Source organism: Papaver somniferum, chromosome 5 (assembly GCF_003573695.1).
Source record: "Papaver somniferum cultivar HN1 chromosome 5, ASM357369v1, whole genome shotgun sequence".
Taxonomy (NCBI): Eukaryota; Viridiplantae; Streptophyta; class Magnoliopsida; order Ranunculales; family Papaveraceae; genus Papaver; species Papaver somniferum.
The window spans coordinates 174,081,401-174,108,716 of record NC_039362.1 but is presented as its reverse complement, the minus strand read 5'-3'; the positions used below and the strand labels follow the sequence as shown (position 1 = coordinate 174,108,716).

The window sequence follows — 27,316 nt, the reverse complement described above, 5'->3', positions numbered from 1 at the left end:
TAATAAATAAGAGAAGAGAAGATAGTAGTATGTTGTGCATGCTTGTTCTTTAGTGCTCCTTGTGTCTGTTTTTGTTTTTTCTATTTTATTTTCATTTGACTTAAAATAATCTTTAGTTTCGGTATTTTCTCAATAATTTCTCAAATGTGCTCAGGAATCTTTTTATAATTATAAAATCTTAAAAATATCTCCATAAATAGGAACAAATATGTTTGATATCCTTCCCATTTATCTCCATCTCGGCTACGTTTTTCAGGGATAATATTTATGGATGTAAAGATTGATATCCTTCCAAATTATCTCCATCTCCGCTCCTTTTTTTTCAGGATAGAATGTAAAGATTAGATTCCTTTATAAAGTTTTTATTCATGAATACAATCTTTTCAAAGATAGTTTTCTAATCTTCTTTGTAAACATTTACACAAAGGTGTTACTATCCGTTCACAGATAATCTCATCAATAAAAAAAATAACACAAAAATTCAAATAATAAAAGTAACACAAAAACCTCAACCACACTGCATCCACCAACAATTACTAGTATTACCATCACCATAAAGAACACCACCAAATCAAATCTGCAGTTACGAAAAGTCAAAGAAGAGTTTCATACAAGGAAAATTTGGATTCAAAGCAGAAGATAAACAAAGAAAACCTCCTTCATGAAGATTAAATCAAATGCATTTGTCTTAAACTAAGGTAAATCTACGACCCTTGGAATGGATATTTATAAGGTGATTAATTTAGGACCGTTCAATGGGGTACATTGAACGGGTCTTCACCGTGGGTGATCTTATCTTAACCGGTATACAGTTTGATAAAACTTCGACCTCACCTGGCTAAGTGGAAAATTTGCCACTCAATCAGGTCTATTTGCCAGTTCCATGATGGGTGCAAAACCAGTAAATTGGCCAGTTTGCTATGCCTATAGGAACAGGCCTAATCGTACTTCTCACAACCGATCCCAGTCTTGAAATTTGGGTTAACTTTTACGACGTCACGGCTTCGAATTTCAGAAGAAACATTTTTTTTTCTTCTCTTTTTTTATTTTCAATCTCACCTCGGGAATTTCATTTTTTCAAGAGATGACATTTCTAATTTTGAAAACCTTATCCCCTCCACCACCACCACCACCGCCATTATTTTCCTTAAACCCTAGAAATCTCACCTCCTCCTCCTCCTCCCTCCTCCACTGTTCAAATCCGAGCCACCTGACCTTAGAGACCAACATCGCCACTTCAGAATCCCAAAAAGAGACAGAAAGAGGATTAGAATTTGAACCAGGAGACTCATTTTTCCGCCATGAAAGCGCAATCGGCCGTGACCTCGGCGCACTCGCTGCTTCGCTGTATAAGAAATCCAAAGGGAGCTTACGAGTGCTTGATGCAATGTGTGGCTGTGGTGTAAGGTCTCTTCGTTATCTAGTTCAATCTGAAGCTGATTTTGTTTGGGCAAATGATGGTAATGAGGATTATAATAAAACAATCATTTCAAATTTATCAACATTTAGGGTTCATGATGAAGCCGAGGAGAAGAAGAAGAAATGGGTTGTGACACATTCAGATGCTAATAGAGTTATGACTGAATGTTATTTGAATAGAGATTATTTTGATCTTATTGATATTGATTCGTTTGGGAGTGAATCGACTTTTATACGGTCGGCGTACGATGCTTTGAAATTGGATGGATTGCTATATCTTACGTCGACGGATGGGTATTCTTCCGGTGGACATCGGCCTCACCAGTAGGTTTGCTTGCTTTACTTGAATTTTAGTATAGGATTGTGTTTGTGTTAAGGGGATTCGGATTTGTTTGAAATTGTTCTGTGTTTCAATTTGAATGTTTAAAGGTCAAATTATGGTTAGGTTGTTCTGTTCAATGCATCCATGCTGATTTTTGGGAAGTGCTTTACTCTAATGGCAATTGAATGTACTAGAAATTAGTCTATGTGACAACTTGCTCTATTGGGAAATTGGTCTATTGCTGTCTCTTAGATAGCTTGTTTACTTTGTTCCTCGGTTTTTGTTTTCATTGCTTCGAGTTTTAATAGTCTTGATATCATTTATAGATTGTTGTTAGTTTATATGACATTTATAAGTGCTCTTTTCCTCTAGTTCGTTAGCTTCATATGGAGCATTTGTTCGCCCTATGCCGTTTTCGAATGAGGTTGGTTTGCGAATGCTTATAGGTGGAGCAGTACGTGAGGCTTCTGTGTTGGGTTTCCGTGTCACACCACTTTTCTCATATTATTCCTACCATGGACCTGTTTTCAGAGTCATGCTCCAAGTTAACCGGGGAAAAGTTCCAGAGAGCAGGTGATTTTTGATGAAAACATTATCTTTTAAGAAAATTCCAGTGTTCGAACAATGTTGACATCTATAATGGTTCCGTTTCTTTCGCAGGAATTATGGTTTCATTAGCTACTGCACTCAATGTGGGAGCTCCCAAGAAATTTCATGGCACGGGCTTGGGAGGATATCCTGCCCTTGCAGCAATGGAGAGGTTAGAAGTCGTCCCTCTAAACTTGGCAGTTTTTCTTGTTTTTTATGTTTGATTGGTAGATAACAGGATGGTTGTTCTCATGAGAAGATTTTAACATCTGTATATCTTTTAGGTCTCCTCTTCACTTGTCGTGTCAGGCCCTCTTTGGACTGGACCACTTCATGACACAGCGTATGTCAAGGAAATGTTAAATCTAGCACAAGAATGGGAATGGGCAGGCAGCGGTAGCAAGGGACCCGATATTGAGAAGCTTTTAACTCAGATGGTAGATGAAAGTGATCCCAAGTTACCCTTTGGGTATATCAAACTTGACGAGGTTCTTATGCAACCTTAAACTTTAGTATGTTCCAGGCATAATACATGATAAACTATAGCTTTCGGCTTTTGCAAAAGATTTTTCAGTTCCAACTTTCAGGCTTTAACTGCTGTAGTAGTTCTGTTTAGCATGTTTTTGGCATAGACCTCAATCAACTTGGCTTTCGGCTTTTGCGAAAGATATTTCAGTTTCAACTTTCAGGTTTTAACTGATGTAGTAGTTCTTTATGCATCTAATGGTACGGTGCTTTCTCTATATAATGCAGGTAGCAAGTCGGGCGAAAGTTAACTCACCTCCCCTTAGAAGCATGATGAGCAGTATACTAGAGGTAAGTTTCTTGCTATTAGCTTTTAGAATCTGTGGTTCATTTCTGATTGTTCATTGCACTGCGAGCTTCTCAAGAACTTATCATGGCTTGCAGGAGGGATATGCTGTTAGCAGGTCTCACATTGCTTCTAATGCAATCAAGACAAATTGCCCGATGTCACTGTGTATTCAGATAGCAAAAAATCTCCAACAGAGCTGATGAAATATTCAACTGTATTGTGTCTTCACTCTGGCTTGCCCCTTGCAGTTTTTCCTGGCCAGCAATGTATTTTTGACCTATATACCAGGCACGACAGTCGCAAGAAAATGTATACAAAAAGCTGAATTTTGATGTGCATGATGAGTGTATATTCGATAGTTCAGAGAGGGGTTTTTGGTCTACGCAACTTCATTAAAAATTCAGTCTGGCAAGTTTCTGGCAAATGACAGAAGCAAGCCCTGTTTTACCAAGATGTAGGCAATGAAACATCTTCTATCATCTCTACTGAGACCAAGAACTTAAGTTCAGGCCATCCTCCTCCTGTCAATTACTGCACCTTCAGGTAACTCATAACAGGTTACCCCATGGCCGTGCCTATAGGTTGCATACCTAGTACGATATGGCACAGACAACAGGAGAAAAAAAATAAATTAATTGAACATCAAGTGATTCTTTACTTCACATTACTTGGTTATCTTCGTCCTTGTTATATGCCTGGAGCTTGAGAGGTGGTTTCTCTATCTTTTCTGGTTAAGATGCATTTTGAACTCTTTCACTTATGACTGTAGTTGTAATCGAATGATAGATCAAGAACGTGAAGTAGAAGATAAGAACACACTAAAGACTTCGAAATATAGTAAAGTTAATGGTTGGACAGTGGAGTAGGGAATGCAGTCTCAACCATATTAATCCAAAGAAAATGGGGGCACTTGGCATTAGGAATTTAGGACTCACAAATAATGCCTTATTGGCCAAATGGTCTTGGAGATTTTGTAAAGAGAAAAAGCAAGTGTGGAGGAAAGTTATTCAGAACAAAATGCAAGGCAATTTTGGAGATATGTGGGTAAAAAAAAGACTCTTCTAGACCTCAAGAGAGAGGTCTGTTGAAAGCTATTCAAAAGCAAAAGTGCATTGTGAAGAGATCTCTGCAATAGAAATCAGAAATGGGTCGGTCATCTATCAAGTTTCAATGGGATAAATGGAAGGATAGCCAACGTTTAAAGTTACAATTTCCTAAAATATTCAATATATCTCCTCTGAAGAGTGCCTGTATCGATGAAATGGGTGATCAAGGAGCTTGGAATGTGTTTCTCAGAAGAAATTTGAATTCAGAGTAGCTGCTGGAGGCGGTGGAACTATTTACTTTCTTTGGTACTCCTCCTAACTTGGAACTTGAAGAATTAGATGAACTAAAGTTTTAGATGGCGTGTAGGTTCAATGCAAAAAAAAAAAAAAAAATGAAAAAAATGAACCTGACATGAATCGAACACACAACCTTCTGATCTGGAGTTAGACGTGCTACGATTGCGCCACAGATCCTATTGTTGATTTTGATGAGCCTCGTATGCATCCGTACTTTCATTTCAATAATACAAAAAAGGTGCCGCTAGTCAAAGTGATCAACCTTGAAATATGAATGTATTATTAATGGATCTTAGAAATACGAAAAACACCATGTAAATATAATCAAATACATACATATATATGTTGTTTACAGTAATGAACGACTCACACAAAATACAAGACGCGATACAATTGACAAAATATCAAAAAAATCATCATTGAATCAAATCAATAGGAGAGTTAGAGAGAACACAAAACAATTGATTCTTTACTTGGCATTACTTTTTTCCCCCCTTAGTTATGTCCCTCGGATGGCTCTACGTTGAGACCGTTTTCGTTTTTTAGCTGGTAGAAGCTGTCACGTTGACATCGTCTACCTATAAAATCAAAACAGAAGGTTCCCTCTTTCCCCGCTGGTATATCCGTGCACACAATGATCAATAATTAGTTGATGGTTATAGTAATTAACAAAATCTGCAATAGATGCATATTTATATATATATATATATATATATATATATATATATATATTGAATGTAAATTTTTACATTAAAACTTATTTTTCAATAAATATTAAGATACATCACAAGTTGGAATCCTAGCCATAAGTTGGGCTCCAACACTTAATCTCTAATGAGTCTAATCTGTGAAAAAATAAATTACAGAAAATGCAGCAACAGATTAATGAAAAGATTATAAGGAGTGAGTGTGGAGCATATTTACCATCTAGGATACCCAGCTGTGCCACACCTGTCCATGCAGATAATGATCGGTAATTAGTTGATGATGATATACTAATTAAGAGAAATCTGCATTAGTTAGTTTATGCATTTACGTATATTGAATTAATGAAGATAAGGAGTGGATTGTGGAGTATATTTACCAAGATCGGACTCATGACTACCATTGTCATCTTCAGCCGAAACAAAGGTATCATCGTTGATGAAAATCAAGGCAAACAGTAAGAAGGAGGTGAGGAGGAGGAGGAGAATGCTAATCTTAGCCATGATTCAGGGAATCAGTGATATTTCTTCTTTTCTTTGCAAATGAATTTGTGTTTGATGATCAGATACTAATTCTAGCAACATCTATTTAAAGTCAAAGAATTTTGGGGAAAAAAATGCATTCAGTATTAGAATTTTGAATTATTATTTGCCAACTGCAGGTTAGCTAAGATAATGATTAAATCTATCACCACGTTCTTCCCTCAAGGGAGATCCGCGACAGCTGCCTAATTAACGTGTCATGTAACAGATCTTGGAAGATCCGCCACTCTTTTTAGTGTTGCTGGCCGTGGGACTCAGGAGTGTCAACGGCTCAGTTATTCAGAACTGAATCCCGATTATATTATTCGGTTCCGATTCTCAACGAATGTGGTTCTAATTTAAAGGTACTACTAATGGGGTTGTCCTACTTAATTCCGAGTGCCTCTCAGTTGACCGGGTTATTATTAATATGCGCGTTGATTACAGGTTCCAAACTGGAACAGTGTTTATGCTTATTAGAATGTAATATAAAGCTTAAACAAGAACTCCATCAGCTCTGTAGTTAATGAGAATAATTGGGAGTAGAATCCAGGCCTGCGTATGTATAATACTCATTCATTAATTGTTATACTCCCTCCGTCCCACTCCTAAATGACCTATTTGAAATTTGCACAATTTTTAAGGCAAGTAAGGAAAATAGTATTTTTAATCATTTTTTATAATTATACCCTTATGAATAATAACTAGTGAAATTTAAAAATGGTTTATCTCTCAAAATACTCCACGGATGTTCGCAAATTTCATACAATTGAAAAGCATTTTAAAACACCTACGTAACGAATATAAACATGCCTATCAAATTATACATATTTCATATATTATTTATAATTAACTAAAAGGATAATTCCGGAATATCTCATTGTTTAGTGATATAGGTCACTTATCATTGGGACAAAATCTAAAATCAAATAGGTCACTTAGGAGTGGGACGGAGGGAGTATATGCCCGGTGGTTTCTCTGTCTTTACCAGGTAAAATGCATTCTGTCATAGAGAATAATGTTGCTAAACGATCTCTCGGAGAAGATGATATTCAATATCATTAGTTTCTTGATTTGTTTTTCATTACAGACTCAAGAGAGAGAATCAGATATTTAAAGACAAGCTGCTAACACCTGACTAACCGACTCATTACAGCTGTAATTGATAAGCCACCAATCTATAACTAACACCTGCACTCAAACCAATAGCTAACAATAGCTAACAAACACCTGTCTATACACACAAGCAAATCACACGCTTTAAGACTGATACTCTAACCCCCCCCCCCCCCCTGCAAGTGCAGTGTCTATGAAGAAGCAGAGACACTAAGCTTGGATCTTAGAGCAGAGAACCTAATAGTAGCTAAACGTTTGGTGAAAATATCTGCAATTTGGTCTTGAGTGGAGATAAAATGAACCTGCAAAGATTTGCAGGCGACTAGCTCTCGAACATAGTGGAAAGCAATCTCAATGTGCTTCATTCGATTGTGAAAAATTGGATTTGCAGTCAGATAAGTTGCACCCATATTGTCACACCAAAGAACAGGAGATCTTGGGGAAGAGAACTGAAGTTCTGACATGAGAGATTGGATCCAAACAATCTCTGAAGTAGCATCAGCCAGAGCAAGACTTAGTCACTTTTTATTGCAGTGTGGATTTCAACCTTCAAAAACAGATACTTCTTTGTTCTTAAGGGTCACCTCTTCTGCATCCCTATATGTGCTTGTTTATGTTGATGACATTCTTGCTCTGCAAGAAGCAGAGACAAGCAAATCACACGCTTTAAGACAAATCACACGCTTTAAGACTGATACTCTAACACACAAGCAGAGACTGTTTGGGGAAGAGAACTGAAGTTTTGACATGAGAGATTGGATCCAAATAATCTCTGAAGTAGCATCAGCCAGATCACGATATTCAGCTTGAGTGCTTGATCTTAAGACTGTTTTCTGCTTTCTAGAACACCAAGAAATAAGGTTAGGACCCATAAAGATGGCCATGCCACTTGTAGAACGCATATCAGCAATATCTCCAGCCCAATCTGCATCAGAGAAGACTTGAAGTTGCAGAGAACTTGATTGTTTAAACTGTAGGCCATAGCCTAGTGTGCCCTGTAAGTATCTGAGAATGCGCTTAACTGCATTCCAATGAGATTCAGTGGGAAACTGTATAAACTGGCAAGCCCGGTTGACTGCAAATGTTATATCTGGTCTTGTGATGGTGGCATACTGTAAATCTCTAACTACACTTCTATATAAGGAAGGATCACTAAATGGTGCAGCAGGTGTAGTAGAATGAGTTGTAACAATTGGAGTAGATAAAGGGTGAGCAAATGTCATTTTGGTTTTGTGTAATAGATTAGAGATATACTGTTCCTGAGAAAGCAAAATACTTTCATTGTTTCTGGTAGCTTGAATTCGAAGGAAAAAGTGCAGCTCTCCCAAGTCTTTGATTGCAAATTCTCTACCAAAATCTGCAAGAAGTGTATCAATGGCAGTAGTAGAACTCCCTGTGGCAAGAATGTCATCAACATAAATAAGCACATATAGGGCTGCAGAAGAGGTGATCTTGAAGAACAAAGAAGTATCTGTTTTTGAAGGTTGAAATCCACGCTGCAATAAAAAGTGACTAAGCCTTGCAAACCAAGCTCTTGGAGCTTGCTTCAATCCATATAAGGATCTTTGTAGTTTGAAAACATGATTTGGCAAAAGCTTATCAGTGTAGCCTGGTGGTTGAACCATATACACATCCTCTGACAAATGACCATGCAAAAATGCATTTTTAGCATCAAGTTGTCTGATTCTCCAACCCTTGTAAAGTGAAATAGAAAGTATCATTTTGACTGTTGTTGGTTTGACAACAAGACTAAATGTATCTTGATAATCTATTTCTTCAACCTGATTAAATCCTTTGGCTACTAACCTAGCCTTGTATCTTGCAATGGTACCATCAGCATTTCTTTTAATTCTAAAAATCCACTTACAACCAATGAAATTATCATCTGAACTAGCTAACACCAATTTCCATGTCCCATTTTGTAGTAATGCATTAATCTCCTCATCCATGGAAGCTCTCCACCTAGGATCTTTACAAGCTTCAGAGTAACATGTAGGAACTGTAATGCCCTCACAAACAGTTTGTACTTATAATGCAAACACTTTTGGTTTAAATGCCTTTCTTTCCTTTAGTTTTCATAGAATGATCATTAATGGTTGGAGCAGGTGTAGATGTAGAGACTGAAGAAGTATCAGATGTATGTGGTAGCACAGTGTCCACTTGAGTAGAAATAGGAATAGATGAATCTGTCAGCATAGTATCCACTTCAGTATAAATAGCAGCAGAAGTAACTGTAGAAGAAGAATTCTCCATATGTGAAGCTGAAGTATGATCAGTAGAAATTGCTTGAAGTAGTTGAGTGTAAGGAAATTCTGATTCAGCACACTTAACATCCCTTGAAATAATGATTTTATTGGTAGAAGGATTAAGGCATCTATATCCTTTATGCATTTTACTATAACCCAAGAATATACACTTGACTGATCTTGGTTCCAATTTATGAGCATTAAATGGTCTGAGACAAGGAAAACATGCACACCCAAAAGTATGTAGAAATTGATAATCAGGTTTGATATGAAAAATGGGTTCAAGTGGTGAGAGTTGTTGAAGTGTAGGTGTTGGTAATCTATTGATCAAGTGATTTGCAGTTTCAAATGCATAACTCCAATAAGAAATAGGAAGAACAGCTTGAGACAATAAAGCAAGTCCAGTTTCTACTATGTGCCTATGTTTTCTCACAGCAGTTCCATTTTGAGCATGAGCATGAGGACAAGAAACTCTATGTCCTGTGCCACAATTTTCCAAATATGTGGACACATTCCTATACTCTCCTCCCCGGTCAGATTGAACACACTTTATCTTTCTGCTCAGCAAATTTTCAACATGAGATTTGAACTTAATGAATGTATCAAGTACTTCTGATTTATATGCTAAAGGGTAAAGCTATGTAAATCGGCTATAAGAGTCAACAAATGAGACATAATACTTATATCCATTAATAGAACAAATGGGAGAAACCCATACATCTGAGTGAATGAGGTCTAAAGGACCATACACTTTATTGGTACTAGTAGGATAGGGTAAAGCATGACTTTTAGCAAGTTTACATGCAAAACAAACTTGAGAAGATAAATGTTTATCAATTACTTCATTTAAAGAAGATAAAACATGCTTCAAGGAGTTATAGGCAGGGTGACCAGCTTATAGTGCCTGCTTGCTGATCTTGTAGCAGAAAGTGCTTGTTTGAGTTGAGCTGCAGAGAATTCCAAATGATATAATCCATCTTTAATAGGGCCACTGAAAAGAACCTTGTGAGTAACCAAATCCTTCACAAAGAATGAATCAAGATGAAATTCAAAGAAGCAGTTATTCTCCTTTGTAAATTAGTGCACAAAAATAAGATTCTTTGTAGGGATAATTGGTGTTTGGTACTCAGGTTTTGACCAACATTAGGCTTTGGTCTAACATTTGTCCAATGTCAGGGGTTGGTACCTGGACCATACGTTTACATGCATTGACTGTTTATGACCGGGCTACACTTAATTTTATAAAATAAAAATATTGTAAAATTATTAATTTACAAATTTACCCCTAAATTGGATCTAAGATCCGACGGTTACAAACTAAGATCGACGGTTAGTTTTGGATTATACCAAAACCAGATGGAGGAGAAGTCGGTTATCTTCTATTTTTCTTCTTTCCTCTTCTCGTTTCCTCTTTCTTCTCTTCTGGTGCTGAGTTGAGCGATGACTCGTGAGTTTTGATTGAGATTTGATTTGGGGGAAATAAATTTATGTAAGTGTATAGACGTTGAAGGTTATGAGGTTGCTGTAATGCTAGAAGAGATCGATATTAAGTTGACGGAGATGCATATGAGGATATCATCTTAGGGTTTTTAGATTGATTTTTGAGATTGAACGGAATTGATAGGATAGTCGAGTTATTGATAACTAAGAAACGAAAGGGTTATCTTTTGATTGATGCTATGGTGTTGATGGTTCAAGATCGAAGAAATTAGGGTTTCTGTAAGTCTGAAGAACAAGAATATAATTGAGGATTTAGGGTTTAAGAATTCGATTGAAGGTTCAATCAGTGATGGACAAGAAGGAATTAATGTCTGGGTATAGTGATTGAAAATGAAATTCGTAATTACGGTTGGGCTGATGAAATCAAATTGGGAGTTGAGATAAATAATCAAGGGAATTAAATAAGGAAGATGAAATTGTTAATATAGATACTATTAGGGTTTTTAGAGATTGGGTATACTTGTAAATTATTGTTTGATGAAGTCTGCAGGTTGTGAACTTTTGTTGCAGATACATTACGAGTTTTTATGAGTTGAGAGAGTGAAAATGATGGTGGTGGTGGTGGTTGTATCAGTACAACTGGAGGTCTCAATGGAAATTAACAACAACTGGTTATAGGTAAGATTAACTTTTAATGGTGAATGAATTATATAAATTGTTTGCGATGAATGAATTGTTAAGATGAATTTTGTTTTTGTCTAGTGTATTTGAGCATGGTGTAAATTAAAATACTGTGAATAGTTGGTGTTGGTTAAGGAATTATGATGATGGGAAGGTAAAATCGCAGTTGTGACTGTGGTTGTAGTGGTGGTGAGAAAGTAACAGAGAAAGTGATTGACAGTAGTGGTGGCCGCGACGATTTGGAAGGAGGAAGTGTTGTATTGAATGGGTAGTACTAGGAAATATTAGAAGAGTGAAGGGTATAATTGTAATCTCATATAATAATTTAAATTTATATAATTATATTATTATTTACTAAACAGAAGTCAAGACTTAACTAGTTAAGTGAGGTCAACGTCTGGTCCAGGTACCAAGCCCTAACGTTGGACAAATGTTAGACCAAAGCGTAGTATTGGTAAAAACCCGAGTACTAAACATCAATTATCCCTTCTTTCTAATAGCAGGTACATGAAGTACATTAGACATAGTAAATTGAACATTGTCATGTTGAAAAATAGAAGAGCCAACATGAGTAATATGCAAACCTGATCCATTTCCAACGTTCACTTGATCATGACCTTGATACTCTGAATAGAGATTCATGTTAGAAAGATCAGAAGTAATATGATGTGTAGCCCCTGAATATGGTACCCAAGCAGAACTAGAAGTAGATGTGGAATTGGAGTTACCATAAACAGCAAATGCTTCTGGTTATATTATGGACACCAAAACTCATCAGAATCTTCTCCATAGTAATGATAACTAGTGTTGTAAGTGTTGGAAATATATTCTTTAAAACAGAATTTATTTCCATTTACCATTCTTATTAAAATTATTTTTAATAGTCATAATTGTCTTTAATAGAAGAATTTATTTTGTCATTAATCCCTTGACCGTTTTTATTTAGGAAGTTAATGGTGTTAATTTTATAATAATTAAGTGTCATTAATTATTGAAATTCTTGAGTACAAAAATCAATTTTTGGTAGGAAACAAAAGGGGAGAGTTTTTCTATATGTTTTTGAGTTCAAAAGAAAAAGAATTTTGAGAGAAAGAAAACTAGTGTATGATTATCACTTGTTTTCTACAAATTTGATTATGAGCAAGAATAGAAGTGTACAAGTATCACATACTCTCAAGTGCAAGAGCGATTGTGAAAGAGAATTTAATCGGCTGTTTTATCCTGGGGACGACGCGACATGGAAGAACTGTTTGCACAATTTTGGCAGAGCCGCAAAACGTCTTAAACAGAGCGACCTGGTCGTGACTCAGCCATAACGTTTTGTTTTTTTTTTTGTTTTTTATGATTGTTTTGCAGGCGGATTTCGGAAATTGTTCCAACAATTTTAAGACGATTTATTCTGCCATGGATATCAAAAGAAACGATTGCTGAAACACGATAAGTATCATTGTTTCATAGAATTATATAACGGTATAATTTTACTTTTGCGATAAACCATGATGCTTGGAATTAGGTTACTTGATACCTAAAGTATATTTTATGTCTGATTTTGATGGATTAGGATTGTAACAAGGATAATATTTTTCATCATGAATATGTAATATAGAAAAATATGGTTGATGTTAAACAATTGGTTTTTAACAAGCTGTAGAGTTTTATTTTTATCTCCTACACGGAAATTAACTGGGTATAGAAATTTTAACCACGTATATAAGACATCCTGATGATTATCTCTTCCAAATTTCATAATTTTTGGAGTCCGAAAAGTATTTTTTGAGTATTTTACAAAACTGAAAAATGTTGTTGAGAAATTTCTGACGATTAGAAATTCAGTATTGATTAATTTAGTTTTTCTGATCTTTGTGCTGATATTTTGGGTTAGCGTGTAACATGAAACTTTTAAATCATGAGCGTATGTTGGAACCCATTTTGAAAATTTTCCGTTTGGATTTTTAGATTGAGAGATGTGGTGATTTCAGAATAGTTGTGTATGTTTGTCCAAATAGGAGATGATACTTGACATTAGAGATTAGAGATTTAGATGTAATAAATTACATTAAATTTCAGGTGTTCATTTTTTACTTCATACGCTTGTTTTGGAAATGAAAAATAAGACCATTGTTAGAAATCAAACTAATGCTCCACATGCGTTTGATAATATGCTTGATAGAAAGTTATAACTATAGAAGTTTGAATCTTTGTTTGAACTTACGAGAGCAACTTGGAGTATTGATTTTTTAATTGATTTTTAAGTAATTATGTAAGTGCATGCCTTACTTATTTTTTGCTTTCAAGTGCTCACATGTAAATGATTATGACAGGTGAAAATTCACTTACTTGAGCAAGTTTTTATTTTCCAATGAAATAAAAATTGCGAGCGAGGATTAATCAATTTTTCGAGAAATGGTTTTGATGATTTCTTTGTCGGTGCCGAAAGAGTGGACAATGGTTTATGACCAATTGAGCTTCCAAAGCAAATGAGGTATGTTTGATGAAATATTTTTAGTTGTTGTAGTGATCAAATAGTTGCATTCTACATTGAAAATGAATTGATTCTTCAATGTTAGAATGAGTTGTACGAAAACTAGATATTGAGAATTATTGTGTACGACAATAAATGAATGACTCATACAAGTTTGGAACTTATGAGATAGAACTTGATACCAAACCAAAACCGAAAGAATAAGAAACCTAGTCAAAACAAATATGAATACCAAATCTCACCAAGAAATGAACATAATTTTAATTATGCAGTTATTTGCTACGCTTGCATAAAACCAAGTATTACGACAAGGCAGTGCAAGAATATCAAATATTATTAACAATATTTTTCAAGCTAAGTTAATGTGAATTGTGGATACGGTGAGAGGTTGGTACATATTGGTGTTTTACACCATGTTTGTTTTGATAGGTTATAGTTCAAAAGTTGAACGAAATCGTTTGAAAGAAAGTGGTGTTGAGTTATACTCACATCTCTAGGATTCTTGGTATTGGTATGGTCTGAAAAGTTTGCTTCTGGTAGAACTATCTTGTTAAAGATGTTCATACCATCAAAATGATAAAGAATCTAGTTTCTGCTTATCTTGTTTTTAACAAGATTGAGATTAAAAGTTTTGTTTGAACTTGATTATTGCACTAATACAATAAATATGTTATCAATGGAATGTTTGAACCAAATATTGTATTATTTATCTGATATGACTGAACCTTTGGAATGCTTGAAATATGTGATTTTATCTTGCTTCCATGAAATTTTTTGAGTTAGTGAGCATGCTGTGTTTTCCTCTAAAATTTCTAAGAATTTTTTATGTGACACGTATCAAATTTTACCCAAGTCTTCAAATCATGTAAACTCCCAATCTTACTAGTTTACAAAAGCATCGGATGAAATAAAATGTTTGATAATTTTATAAGATATTTTTGGTGTTTCACGAAGTCTAACTTGGTGACTAAAATTGATATTTTGAGTAGTGAATAATGAAATGATGTCTTCATGAAAAATGTTTGTTTAGTCGTCCTCTATATTGTGCCAGAAGGATTTTGAAAGTGGATAATTACTTTATTAGTAATGAGCAAGAACACATAACGCGCCAAATACAAATTTAGAGAAATTATTTGCACTTAAAAAAAATTATTTCTAATTTTTATATGAATGAGGAAACTTTGTATTTTTTGAATTGCTATTAAACACCGAAATTTGACGTCTAACGAAGTCTATATAAATTCTTGAATGAACGTGGCTAGAAATGCAATTTGCATAAGTAACTTCTCAATTTTATATTTTGGTGTTGATTTGAAGTTTCCTTTGGTCGAGAAATAGTGGGGGTTCTCTACCCTATGTATGTTTGAATGATAAACTTAGATTAAAGAGCTAGATAGAAATGGAGATCACAAGATCATTAAGAATTGATGTGTAAGTAGTAAGACTAAAACAAACTTTAGTCATAATTATTATCTTGTTTGAGATACTTAGCTCCTCATGATTTTAATCTTTGGAAAAAGATTTTAAGAACCAAATATTTTAGTTTAAAAATAAATAAAGGGTAATTAATTTCAATACTTGCTTTCATGTCACTTAATTTACATTCTTGATTGGTGATGCGGTTTCTACGATGTGTGATTTGTTGTGTATCATATGTAGAAAAATATACGGAATGTATAAAAGATGAGAATCCATGTATACCAAGCATGAAAAATTTTGTAGTTTCTACAAGAATAGAATGTATATAAGTTAGATAAGCCATCATCATATATATTCTAAAACAAACTTTAAAACAATTGAATGAGACAAAATTAATTTTTTGATTAGTTTGAATAATTTCAAAATTTTGAAAATGAAATGCATAACGCTCGTTGTTGTATATGCATAAGTGATTTGTGGAATTTAAATTCTAACTTATATGATGTTAATGAAAATGAGAACATGCATGTGGAATTTAAATTCTAGTATATGCTTAGTTTACTATTTGGCATGAAAGACTTGAGGGAAGATAGTGTATATGCTTGAATTGAATTTTTTTTTTCTTCTCTTGAATATATTTAATACAATGGAAATATATATAGCCTAACTGTAAACTAGTTTTCACTCATTTGATTTAGTGCCAATTTTCTTTCAGATTGTGTGTGATTGCACTAGAAATGAGTATGGTAGCATGGCATTGCTTCTTGCTACGTGATAGACTATATGTATATTACTTCTGTAGTGGGGGGTTACATATATGCAGATTTACTAATAATCCATGTATGGATAATTAGTAAAACATTAAGAAGGTTATGAGGTGTCTGAAAAGAACCTTAAACCTAGAAATACACTATCTAAAAATGTTTACCGCAATCCTTTAAGGATAATATTGCGATGCTGATTGAGCTATCCTCTCAAATGAATCCTCTAAGGGATGGAGTGATTCAGTCCTCTAGTAGATAGTGGAAGAACAGACATATAAATCCAATGCGATAGTACCGCGGCTATTGCAAGAATTTAGAACCGTTAATTACAACGGTAGAGTCGACATATATAGGTGATAAAAAGCATTTTTGATGCTATGAGAATGGATTATATATGGTCTGAAAAGAGTTATCGTTGATCCTTTGACGAAAATATTAACAAGACGGTGTGAATACATCTTAGGGATGATGTTGATGCCCATTGAGAATTGAGTCATTTGTGTTGGATACCCACCTAGAAATAGGTTCAAAGGGTATAACGATTCAGAAATGATATGAACATAGTTGTTCGTGATGAAAACCCAACCTGTAACTCAAGATTCCAGAAATAGGTTCAAAAGGTAATCCCTACCTATGAATGGAGATCCCAAAATGTAGGTTCAAATGAGGCTAAGTCACGGATAATATGTAGCCACAGAATCATGCTTTTATGAATTCATCCCATGCATGATATCCAGAAGCGAGTTAAGGTTGAGTTTTTGTTTCTAAAACTCTTAATGATGTCTATATCTCTATTTAGAGTGGGGTACTTAGCTACAGGAGTTCTCTTGATAGACTCAATTATATGGATGTGAAAGTGTGGCCACTTTCTATGAGAATATGGGCAGTTCTCTAGATCATTCATTAAACCGGGATTCAAGCACAGGGCCGTAATGTGCTGGCTTTAGACTTTACACTAGTATAGTTTTGTGTGTGTTAGACAATCTTCTTATCTCCTAGAGTTCAAAGACTTACGTTCACTCTATGGTCAGATTTTTAGAGAGTCTAGCACTATGTAAAGGTTCAAAATCGAAAGATACCTTTACTTATGCACATCACTATATAGATGATCTTGCTCAATGTTTTAAAAATATAAGTGGGGGATTGTTGGAAATATATTCTTTAAAACAAAATTTATTTTCATTTACCATTCTTATTAAAATTATTTTTAATAGTCATAATTGTCTTTAATAAAGGAATTTATTTTGTCATTAATCCCTTGACCGTTTTTATTTAGGAAGTTAATGGTGTTAATTTTATAATAATTAAGTGTCATTAATTATTGAAGTTCTTGAGTACAAAAGTCAATTTTTGGTAGGAAAAAAAAAGGGGAGAGTTTTTCTATATGTTTTTGAGTTTAAAAGAAAAAGAATTTTGAGAGAAAGAAAACTGGTGTATGATTATCACTTGTTTTCTACAAATTTGATTATGAGCAAGAATAGAAGTGTACAAGTATCACATCCTCTCAAGTGCAAGAGCGATTGTGAAAGAGAATTTAATCGGCTGTTTTATCCTGGGGACGACGCAACATGGAAGAACTGTTTGCACAATTTGGGCAGAGCCGCGAAACGTCTTAAAGAGAGCGACCTGGCCGTGACTCAGCCATAACGTGTTTTTTTTTTTTGTTTTTTATGATTGTTTTGCAGGCGGATTTCGGCAATTGTTCCAACAGTAAGCCTGAGCATTGGAGTTATCATTGTATCTATATTTGCAGGTAGGTGCCAGATGACCATCTTTCTTGCAAATTTGACAAGGAGGAGAATTACTGTTGTATGGAATTTGTGGTGGGAAGAAATTGTGATGATTACATGTTCCACCATTTTCAAATCTTCCAGTTCTACCACCAAAATCTGATCTACCATCACGAAAACCACCTATATAACCTCCACCATTTCTATTACCTCTATTTCCATTAAATAAACCTCTGTAATTTGAACCTGTATAGTTTGAAGATGCATATTGTGGAGGACCAAAGTAATGTTGATAATAAGCTGTAGGTGAATTCCAGTAACCAGGGTATTGAGAATCACAGGTTGAATAAGAAGGTGTATGGGAAAAATTTGAGTGTTGTGTGGTTACATGGCAGAAGCTGATGTAAGGTCAGATTTAGACTCAGAATTCACACGCAGTTCTCCAGAGAGTAATAAGTCGAGTAACTTAGAAGAGGTTATGAGATTATCATTTTTCAATTGTTGAGTGGTTATAGAGGTTTTCATTCACACGCAGTTCTTCAGGATGGTTTTTTTCATCAGATGATTTTAACATCTGTATATCTTTTAGGTCTCCTCTTCACTGGTCGTGTCAGGCCCTCTTTGGACTGGACCCCTTCATAACACAGCGTATGTCAAGGAAATGTTAAATCTAGCACAAGAATGGGAATGGGCAGGTAGCGATAGCAAGGGACCCGATATTGAGAAGCTTTTAACTCAGATGGTAGATGAAAGTGATCCTAAGTTACCCTTTGGGTATATCAAACTTGACGAGGTTCTTATGAAACCTTAAACTTTAGTATGTTCCAGGCATAATACATGATCAACTATAGCTTTCGGCTTTTGCAAAAGATTTTTCAGTTCCAACTTTCAGGCTTTAACTGCTGTAGTAGTTCTGTTTAGCATGTTTTTGGAATAGACCTCAATCAACTTGGCTTTCGGCTTTTGCGAAAGATATTTCAGTTTCAACTTTCAGGTTTTAACTGATGTAGTAGTTCTATTTGCATCTAATAGTACGGTTCTTTCTCTATATGTTGGGGTATATATTTAAAAACATAGTTTTGTAATAATATGCCAAAGTTAGAGAGATAGTATGGTGGCATTGTTTTGAGCTCCCACACTATAGGCATGGGTTCAATTCCCACCCCACACAATTTCACTAGGGTATATACTATTTATACTATAATTGGAAGTCTGCGTTATGCAACTGATTGTACAAGACCAGACATTGCATATGCAGTGGGAGTTCTGTGCAGGTTTACCAGTAATCCTAGTTTGGAACACTGGGACGCTATTGAGAGGGTTATGCGGTATCTGAAAAGAACCACAAACCTAGGATTACACTATAAGAGGCATCCCGCAGTCCTTGAAGGATTTAGCGATGCTAATTGGAATACTCTTTCAGATGATTCCAAGGCCACCAGTGGATATGTTTTTACTATTGCTGGGGGCGCTGTATCTTGGAGATCAAAGAAACAGACAATTATAGCCCAATCTACGATGGAGGCTGAATTGATGGCACTAGCAGCAGCTAGTGAAGAAGCAGGATGGCTGAAGAGTCTGTTATCAGACATTCCAGTATGGGAAAAACCGATACCAGCCACTTTGATCCACTGCGATAGTACCGCGGCTATCGGAGTAGTAGAGAATTGTTATAATAACAGTAAGAATCGACAGATACGTCGAAAGCACGACACAGTTAGAGAATTTCTCACAACTGGTGTTGTTAGAGTAGATCATGTAAGGTCTGAAGGAAATATAGCTGATACTTTGACGAAAGGATTAGCAAGAGAAAAGGTATGGAATATCTCTAAAAGTATGGGACTTTTGCCCGTGAGAAGTTGAGTCATTTGTAATGGATACCCAACCTAGAAATAGGTTCAAAGGGACTAGACGAAGTTACAAATAATATGATAGAGTCATGCATTCCCATAGCATGATATCCTGAAGTGGGAAACAGGTTGAGTGTTTAAACTCTTAATGATGTCTATAGCTCTTAAGTTAAGAGTGGGATATACAGGAGTATCCTTGATAGATTCACCTATACGAATGTGAAGGTGTGGCCGCCTTCTATGAGAACTTGGGCATTTCTCTAGATCGTTCGTTAAGAAAGGGATAAGCACATGGCCCTAATGTGCAAAATTAAGAACTTTACTCTAAGATATAGTTGTGTGTGTTGTATAATCTATTATTAGTTAGAGTTCAAGACGAGAGTCACTCTAGTTACCTGATACTTAGAAAGTTCAACACTATGTAGAGGTTCAAGTCGAAAGGCACATTTGCTTATGCACAACTGTATAGCACTTGCTCAATGTTTTAAAATATAAGTGGGGGATTGTTGGGGTATATATTTAAAAACATAGTTTTGTAATAATATGCCAAAGTTAGAGAGATAGTATGGTGGCATTGTTTTGAGCTCCCACACTATAGGCATGGGTTCAATTCCCACCCCACACAATTTCACTAGGGTATATACTATTTATACTATATATTATATTACATTAGTCCGGGAGCGGGGCCTTGGGGCCTTATACTGAAATTTATCAAACTAATGGCATTATACATGAAAGAACTGCACCATATAATCCTCAAATGAATGGGAAAGCTGAAAGAAAGAATCGTACTCTTACTGAATTGACTGTTGCTTGTTTGCTTAGCTCTGGTGCTGCTTCTCATTGGTGGGGTGAATGTTTGCTGACTGTTTGCCATGTTTTGAACCGCATTCCTAATAATAAAACCATGATATCTCCTTATGAACTTTGGAGAAATAGAAAACCTAATGTCTCTTATTTTAGAGTTTGGGGTTGCTTAGCTTTTGTTAGAAAACCTGATCCTAAAAGACATAAGTTAGAAAGTAGAGCTTATGAATGTGTTTTTATTGGTTATGCTCAAAACAGTAAAGCTTATAGGTTCTTTGATATTAATAATAAGGTTATTATTGAATCTATTGATGTTGATTTCTTTGAAGAGAGATTTCCTTTTAAATCTAGAAATAGTAGGGGTAATAGTGGGGGTTCTTTATCTAGTGTTTTACCTAGTGCTGATTCTGAACATAGATTAGAAGAACCTAGAAGTGCAGAAACTAGGATCACTGAAGTTGAACCTAGAAGAAGTAAAAGAGCTAGGACTGACACAAGAGATCCTGATTTTGAATTTTATGCCGTAGAGGAAGAACCTTCTAATTTACAAGAGGCGTTCAGTTCTGCAGAGTCTAGTTTCTGGCAAGAAGCTGTAGATAATGAATGGGATTCTCATATGTCTAATGGAACTTGGCGTATAGTAGATTTACCTCCTGGTTGTAAGCCTATAGGTTGTAAATGGGTTTTGAAAAGGAAACTAAAACCTGATGGAACAATAGAGAAGCACAAAGCTAGACTGGTTGCTAAAGGATTTAGGCAACGAGAGAACGTAGACTTCTTTGATACTTATTCTCCTGTTTCTAGATTAACATCTATACGTGTTTTGATTGCTGTTGCCGCTGCTCATAATCTTGTTATTCACCAAATGGATGTTAAAACTGCCTTTTTGAATGGTGAACTAGAAGAGGAAATTTATATGGAACAACCTGAAGGTTTTGTAATTCCTGGACAAGAACAGAAAGTATGTAAGCTAGAAAAATCCCTTTATGGTTTAAAACAAGCTCCTAAACAGTGGCATGAGAAATTTGATAATTTAATGATTTTACATAACTTCAGAATAAACGAGGGTGAAAAATGCATCTATTATAAATTTGAGAATGATGTGTGTGTGATTGTTTGCTTGTATGTGGATGATTTGCTGATATTTGGTTCCAATTTATCTGTTGTCAATGAAACTAAAGGTATGCTTAGTTCGAATTTTTACATGAAAGATTTGGGTGAAGCTAGTGTAATCTTGGGAATCAAAATAACTAGAACTAGTAGTGGTATTTGTTTGGATCAATCTCACTACATTGAAAAAATTCTGAGAAAGTATGAATATTTTGATTGTAAGCCTGCTTGTACTCCGTTTGATCCTAATGTGAAATTGTTTAAGAACACTGGAGAAAGTGTTAGACAATCTGAATATGCTAGTATAATTGGAAGTCTGCGTTATGCAACTGATTGTACAAGACCAGACATTGCATATGCAGTGGGAGTTCTGTGCAGGTTTACCAGTAATCCTAGTTTGGAACACTGGGATGCTATTGAGAGGGTTATGCGGTATCTGAAAAGAACCACAAACCTAGGATTACATTATAAGAGGCATCCCGCAGTCCTTGAAGGATTTAGCGATGCTAATTGGAATACTCTTTCAGATGATTCCAAGGCCACCAGTGGATATGTTTTTACTATTGCTGGGGGCGCTGTATCTTGGAGATCAAAGAAATAGACAATTATAGCCCAATCTACGATGGAGGCTGAATTGATGGCACTAGCAGCAGCTAGTGAAGAAGCAGGATGGCTGAAGAGTCTGTTATCAGACATTCCAGTATGGGAAAAACCGATACCAGACACTTTGATCCACTGCGATAGTACCGCGGCTATCGGAGTAGTAGAGAACTGTTATAATAACAGTAAGAATCGACAGATACGTCGAAAGCACGACACAGTTAGAGAATTTCTCACAACTGGTGTTGTTAGAGTAGATCATGTAAGGTCTGAAGGAAATATAGCTGATACTTTGACGAAAGGATTAGCAAGAGAAAAGGTATGGAATATCTCTAAAAGTATGGGACTTTTGCCCGTGAGAAGTTGAGTCATTTGTAATGGATACCCAACCTAGAAATAGGTTCAAAGGGACTAGACGAAGTTACAAATAATATGATAGAGTCATGCATTCCCATAGCATGATATCCTGAAGTGGGAAACAGGTTGAGTGTTTAAACTCTTAATGATGTCTATAGCTCTTAAGTTAAGAGTGGGATATACAGGAGTATCCTTGATAGACTCACCTATACGAATGTGAAGGTGTGGCCGCCTTCTATGAGAACTTGGGCATTTCTCTAGATCGTTCGTTAAGAAAGGGATAAGCACATGGCCCTAATGTGCAAAATTAAGAACTTTACTCTAAGATATAGTTGTGTGTGTTGTATAATCTATTATTAGTTAGAGTTCAAGACGAGAGTCACTCTAGTTACCTGATACTTAGAAAGTTCAACACTATGTAGAGGTTCAAGTCGAAAGGCACCTTTTCTTATGCACAACTGTATAGCACTTGCTCAATGTTTTAAAATATAAGTGGGGGATTGTTGGGGTATATATTTAAAAACATAGTTTTGTAATAATATGCCAAAGTTAGAGAGATAGTATGGTGGCATTGTTTTGAGCTCCCACACTATAGGCATGGGTTCAATTCCCACCCCACACAATTTCACTAGGGTATATACTATTTATACTATATATTATATTACATTAGTCCGGGAGCGGGGCCTTGGGGCCTTGGGGGTCTTGGTAGGTCTACTGATCCAGAAACAATTTTTTTTGCTGTTTTTAACTTAAATTTTCAAAACGTATTAAGATAATTATATCATGATTAATTACAATTTTAATACGGCCGTTTTTTTGCTGTTACAAAGAAATTTAATTGGCATTTAATCGAAAATTAATTTTCCATTAATTCCATTGATTCTTTTTGATTATAAAAACTGGTTTCTGGAAGAAAATAGATAGAACGTTATTTTTATTTCGTCAAGTTTTTCTGAGCAAGTGTTGTTGAAAGAGTTATTATTGATTCGATTTCTCAGTGCAGAGAAATCGAAAGAGATAAGCTGTTTTATCCCATAGGGTTTCGACAAAAAACTGACTGCTAGCACAATCAAGAGGCAGAGTCGCGAAACACCTTAAAGATAGCGACCTAGTACGCGACTCAGCGGTTTCTTTGTGTAATTTGATTATAGTGCTTTGTTTCCAACAGTAGCCATCTATGATTTGCTATCTCCCTTGCTGCATGAACTTTGAATGCAGCGCTCCTTTCTCTCCCTCTTTCGCTTCAGTAATTATAGTCTTTATCCCTTTCATTCTATTATCAAGTTATTCTCGTCTCATTCTCTGCTCATTTCAAGATTCATAAAAGGGATACCAGTCATATTAAATGTTGATATCATTTTATCAGGGTTGATAGAGAAGCACAAAGCTAGACTTGTTGCTAAAGGATTTAGGCAACGAGAGAACGTAGACTTATTTGATACTTATTCTCCTGTTACTAGATTAACATCTATACGTGTTTCGATTGCTGTTGCCGCTGCTCATAATCTTGTTATTCACCAAATGGATGTTAAAACTGCCTTTTTGAATGGTGAACTAGAAGAGGAAATTTATATGGAACAACCTGAAGGTTTTGTAATTCCTGGACAAGAACAGAAAGTATGTAAGCTAGAAAAATCCCTTTATGGTTTAAAACAAGCTCCTAAACAGTGGCATGAGAAATTTGATAATTTAATGATTTCACATAACTTCAGAATAAACGAGGGTGACAAATGCATCTATTATAAATTTGAGAATGATGTGTGTGTGATTGTTTGCTTGTATGTGGATGATTTGCTGATATTTGGTTCCAATTTATCTGTTGTCAATGAAACTAAAGGTATGCTTAGTTCGAATTTTGACATGAAAGATTTGGGTGAAGCTAGTGTAATCTTGGGAATCAAAATAACTAGAACTAGTAGTGGTATTTGTTTGGATCAATCTCACTACATTGAAAAAATTCTGAGAAAGTATGAATATTTTGATTGTAAGCCTGCTTGTACTCCGTTTGATCCTAATGTGAAATTGTTTAAGAACACTGGAGAAAGTGTTAGACAATCTGAATATGCTAGTATAATTGGAAGTCTGCGTTATGCAACTGATTGTACAAGACCAGACATTGCATATGCAGTGGGAGTTCTGTGCAGGTTTACCAGTAATCCTAATTTGGAACACTGGGATGCTATTGAGAGGGTTATGCGGTATCTGAAAATAACCACAAACCTAGGATTACACTATAAGAGGCATCCCGCAGTCCTTGAAGGATTTAGCGATGCTAATTGGAATACTCTTTCAGATGATTCCAAGGCCACCAGTGGATATGTTTTTACTATTGCTGGGGGCGATGTATCTTGGAGATCAAAGAAACAGACAATTATAGCCCAATCTACGATGGAGGCTGAATTGATGGCACTAGCAGCAGCTAGTGAAGAAGCAGGATGGCTGAAGAGTCTGTTATCAGACATTCCAGTATGGGAAAAACCGATACCAGCCACTTTGATCCACTGCGATAGTACCGAGGCTATCGGAGTAGTAGAGAACTGTTATAATAACAGTAAGAATCGACAGATACGTCGAAAGCACGACACAGTTAGAGAATTTCTCACAACTGGTGTTGTTAGAGTAGATCATGTAAGGTCTGAAGGAAATATAGCTGATACTTTGACGAAAGGATTAGCAAGAGAAAAGGTATGGAATATCTCTAAAAGTATGGGACTTTTGCCCGTGAGAAGTTGAGTCATTTGTAATGGATACCCAACCTAGAAATAGGTTCAAAGGGACTAGACGAAGTTACAAATAATATGATAGAGTCATGCATTCCCATAGCATGATATCCTGAAGTGGGAAACAGGTTGAGTGTTTAAACTCTTAATGATGTCTATAGCTCTTAAGTTAAGAGTGGGATATACAGGAGTATCCTTGATAGACTCACCTATATGAATGTGAAGGTGTGCCCGCCTTCTATGAGAACTTGGGCATTTCTCTAGATCGTTCGTTAAGAAAGGGATAAGCACATGGCCCTAATGTGCAAAATTAAGAACTTTACTCTAAGATATAGTTGTGTGTGTTGTATAATCTATTATTAGTTAGAGTTCAAGACGAGAGTCACTCTAGTTACCTGATACTTAGAAAGTTCAACACTATGTAGAGGTTCAAGTCGAAAGGCACCTTTGCTTATGCACAACTGTATAGCACTTGCTCAATGTTTTAAAATATAAGTGGGGGATTGTTGGGGTATATATTTAAAAACATAGTTTTGTAATAATATGCCAAAGTTAGAGAGATAGTATGGTGGCATTGTTTTGAGCTCCCACACTATAGGCATGGGTTCAATTCCCACCCCACACAATTTCACTAGGGTATATACTATATATTATATTACATTAGTCCGGGAGCGGGGCCTTGGGGGTCTTGGGAGGTCTGCTGATCCATAAACAATTTTTTTGCTGTTTTTAACTTAAATTTTCAAAACGTATTAAGATAATTATATCATGATTAATTACAGTTAATGTTGAAATTTTAATACGGCCGTTTTTTTGCTGTTACAAAGAAATTTAATTGGCATTTAATCGAAAATTAATTTTCCATTAATTCCATTGATTCTTTTTGATTATAAAAAAAAACTGGTTTCTGGAAGAAAAGAAATAGAACGTTATTTTTATTTCGTCAAGTTTTTCTGAGCAAGTGTTGTTGAAAGAGTTATTATTGATTCGATTTCTCAGTGCAGAGAAATCGAAAGAGATAAGCTGTTTTATCCCATAGGGTTTCGACAAAAAACTGACTGCTAGCACAATCAAGAGGCAGAGTCGCGAAACACCTTAAAGATAGCGACCTAGTACGCGACTCAGCGGTTTCTTTGTGTAATTTGATTATAGTGCTTTGTTTCCAACAATTTTAAGGTGTACGTTTCTGCTATGGAGAATGAAAAGAAGCGCGTTGATGATACCAACAAGCCTTTCAAATTTGAAGGGTTGCATTTCAGAAGATGGAAGCTGAAGATGTTCTTTTATCTCAAACTGATGAAGCTGCATATGATTGTGTCGAGTGTTCATCCTGGAACCCTGGAACCTGCTGCTGATAAGACTGCTGCTGTTGCTGCTGGCGGTGGTGCTGCTACAGATCCACCTCCTACCGGTGGTGTTGAAAAAGTTGTTTCTCAAACTCTCGAGGAAAAACAAAAGGCCATCGACAAATGGATCGATAATGACTTTGATTGCAAAAACTACATTCTTAATGCATTATCTGACGATTTATATGAGTATTATTCAACTTTTGAAACTGCTAAAGATGTATGGGATGCATTACAGAAAAAATATGACACCGAGGAAGCGGGTTCAAAGAAATATGCTGTGAGCCGGTATGTGAGATACCAAATGGTGGATGATAGATCAGTTGTTGCACAGGCTCATGAACTTCAAAAAATTTACCACGAAATTGTGGCCGAAGGTATGAAAACTGATGAACAATTTCAAGTTTCTGTAATGATTGACAAGTTACCACCTAGATGGAAAGATTTTCGTAATACTTTGCGTCACAAGACTAAAGAATTTTCTCTTGAAAGTTTGATTGTTAAGCTCAGGGTTGAGGAAGAAGCTCGGAAACAAGATAAGAAGGAAGAGATTCTCATTGTTTCTAACAATAAGACTCATCCGAATTTAAAACCTAAGAAAAGGGATATGAAACCTAACCCGAACCAGAAGAAAGGAGGAAGGCCTAATCAAAACAAGAACCAACACCCATCGAAAAATGGACAGAATTCCAATTCTGAATTTCTTTGTTATATCTATAATAAACCAAACCACATGGCTAGGAATTGCAGATTTAACAAGGAAAAGAATAACGCACAAGCTAATGTTGTGGGTGACGTTATAATTGCCATGGTCTCTGATCCAGAGTTCTACATGGTTGGTGGATCTGATGGGTGGTGGATAGACAGTGGTGCTTCGCGTCATTGTTGTTTTGATAGGTCCATGTTTAAGACTTATGCTGAAACCAAGGACAAGAA

General features: G+C 35.7%; 1 protein-coding gene across 2 annotated transcripts; it reads left to right on the top strand.

The window, feature by feature from the left end:
- The first annotated feature begins 988 nt into the window (after nucleotides 1-988).
- LOC113283713 (tRNA (guanine(26)-N(2))-dimethyltransferase) lies at nucleotides 989-3,805 on the top strand. Of its 2 annotated transcripts, XM_026533038.1 has the most exons (7): nucleotides 990-1,407; nucleotides 1,510-1,743; nucleotides 2,114-2,314; nucleotides 2,402-2,501; nucleotides 2,614-2,817; nucleotides 3,083-3,145; nucleotides 3,239-3,805. In XM_026533038.1, the coding sequence occupies exons 1-7, from the start codon at nucleotides 1,085-1,087 to the stop codon at nucleotides 3,341-3,343; spliced, it is 1,230 nt and encodes a 409-aa protein (XP_026388823.1). In that variant the 5' UTR covers nucleotides 990-1,084; the 3' UTR covers nucleotides 3,344-3,805. The 2 variants fall into 2 exon arrangements, with proteins under 2 accessions (XP_026388822.1, XP_026388823.1); XM_026533037.1 differs by having other exon boundaries at nucleotides 989-1,743.
- Nucleotides 3,806-27,316: the final 23,511 nt, after the last annotated feature.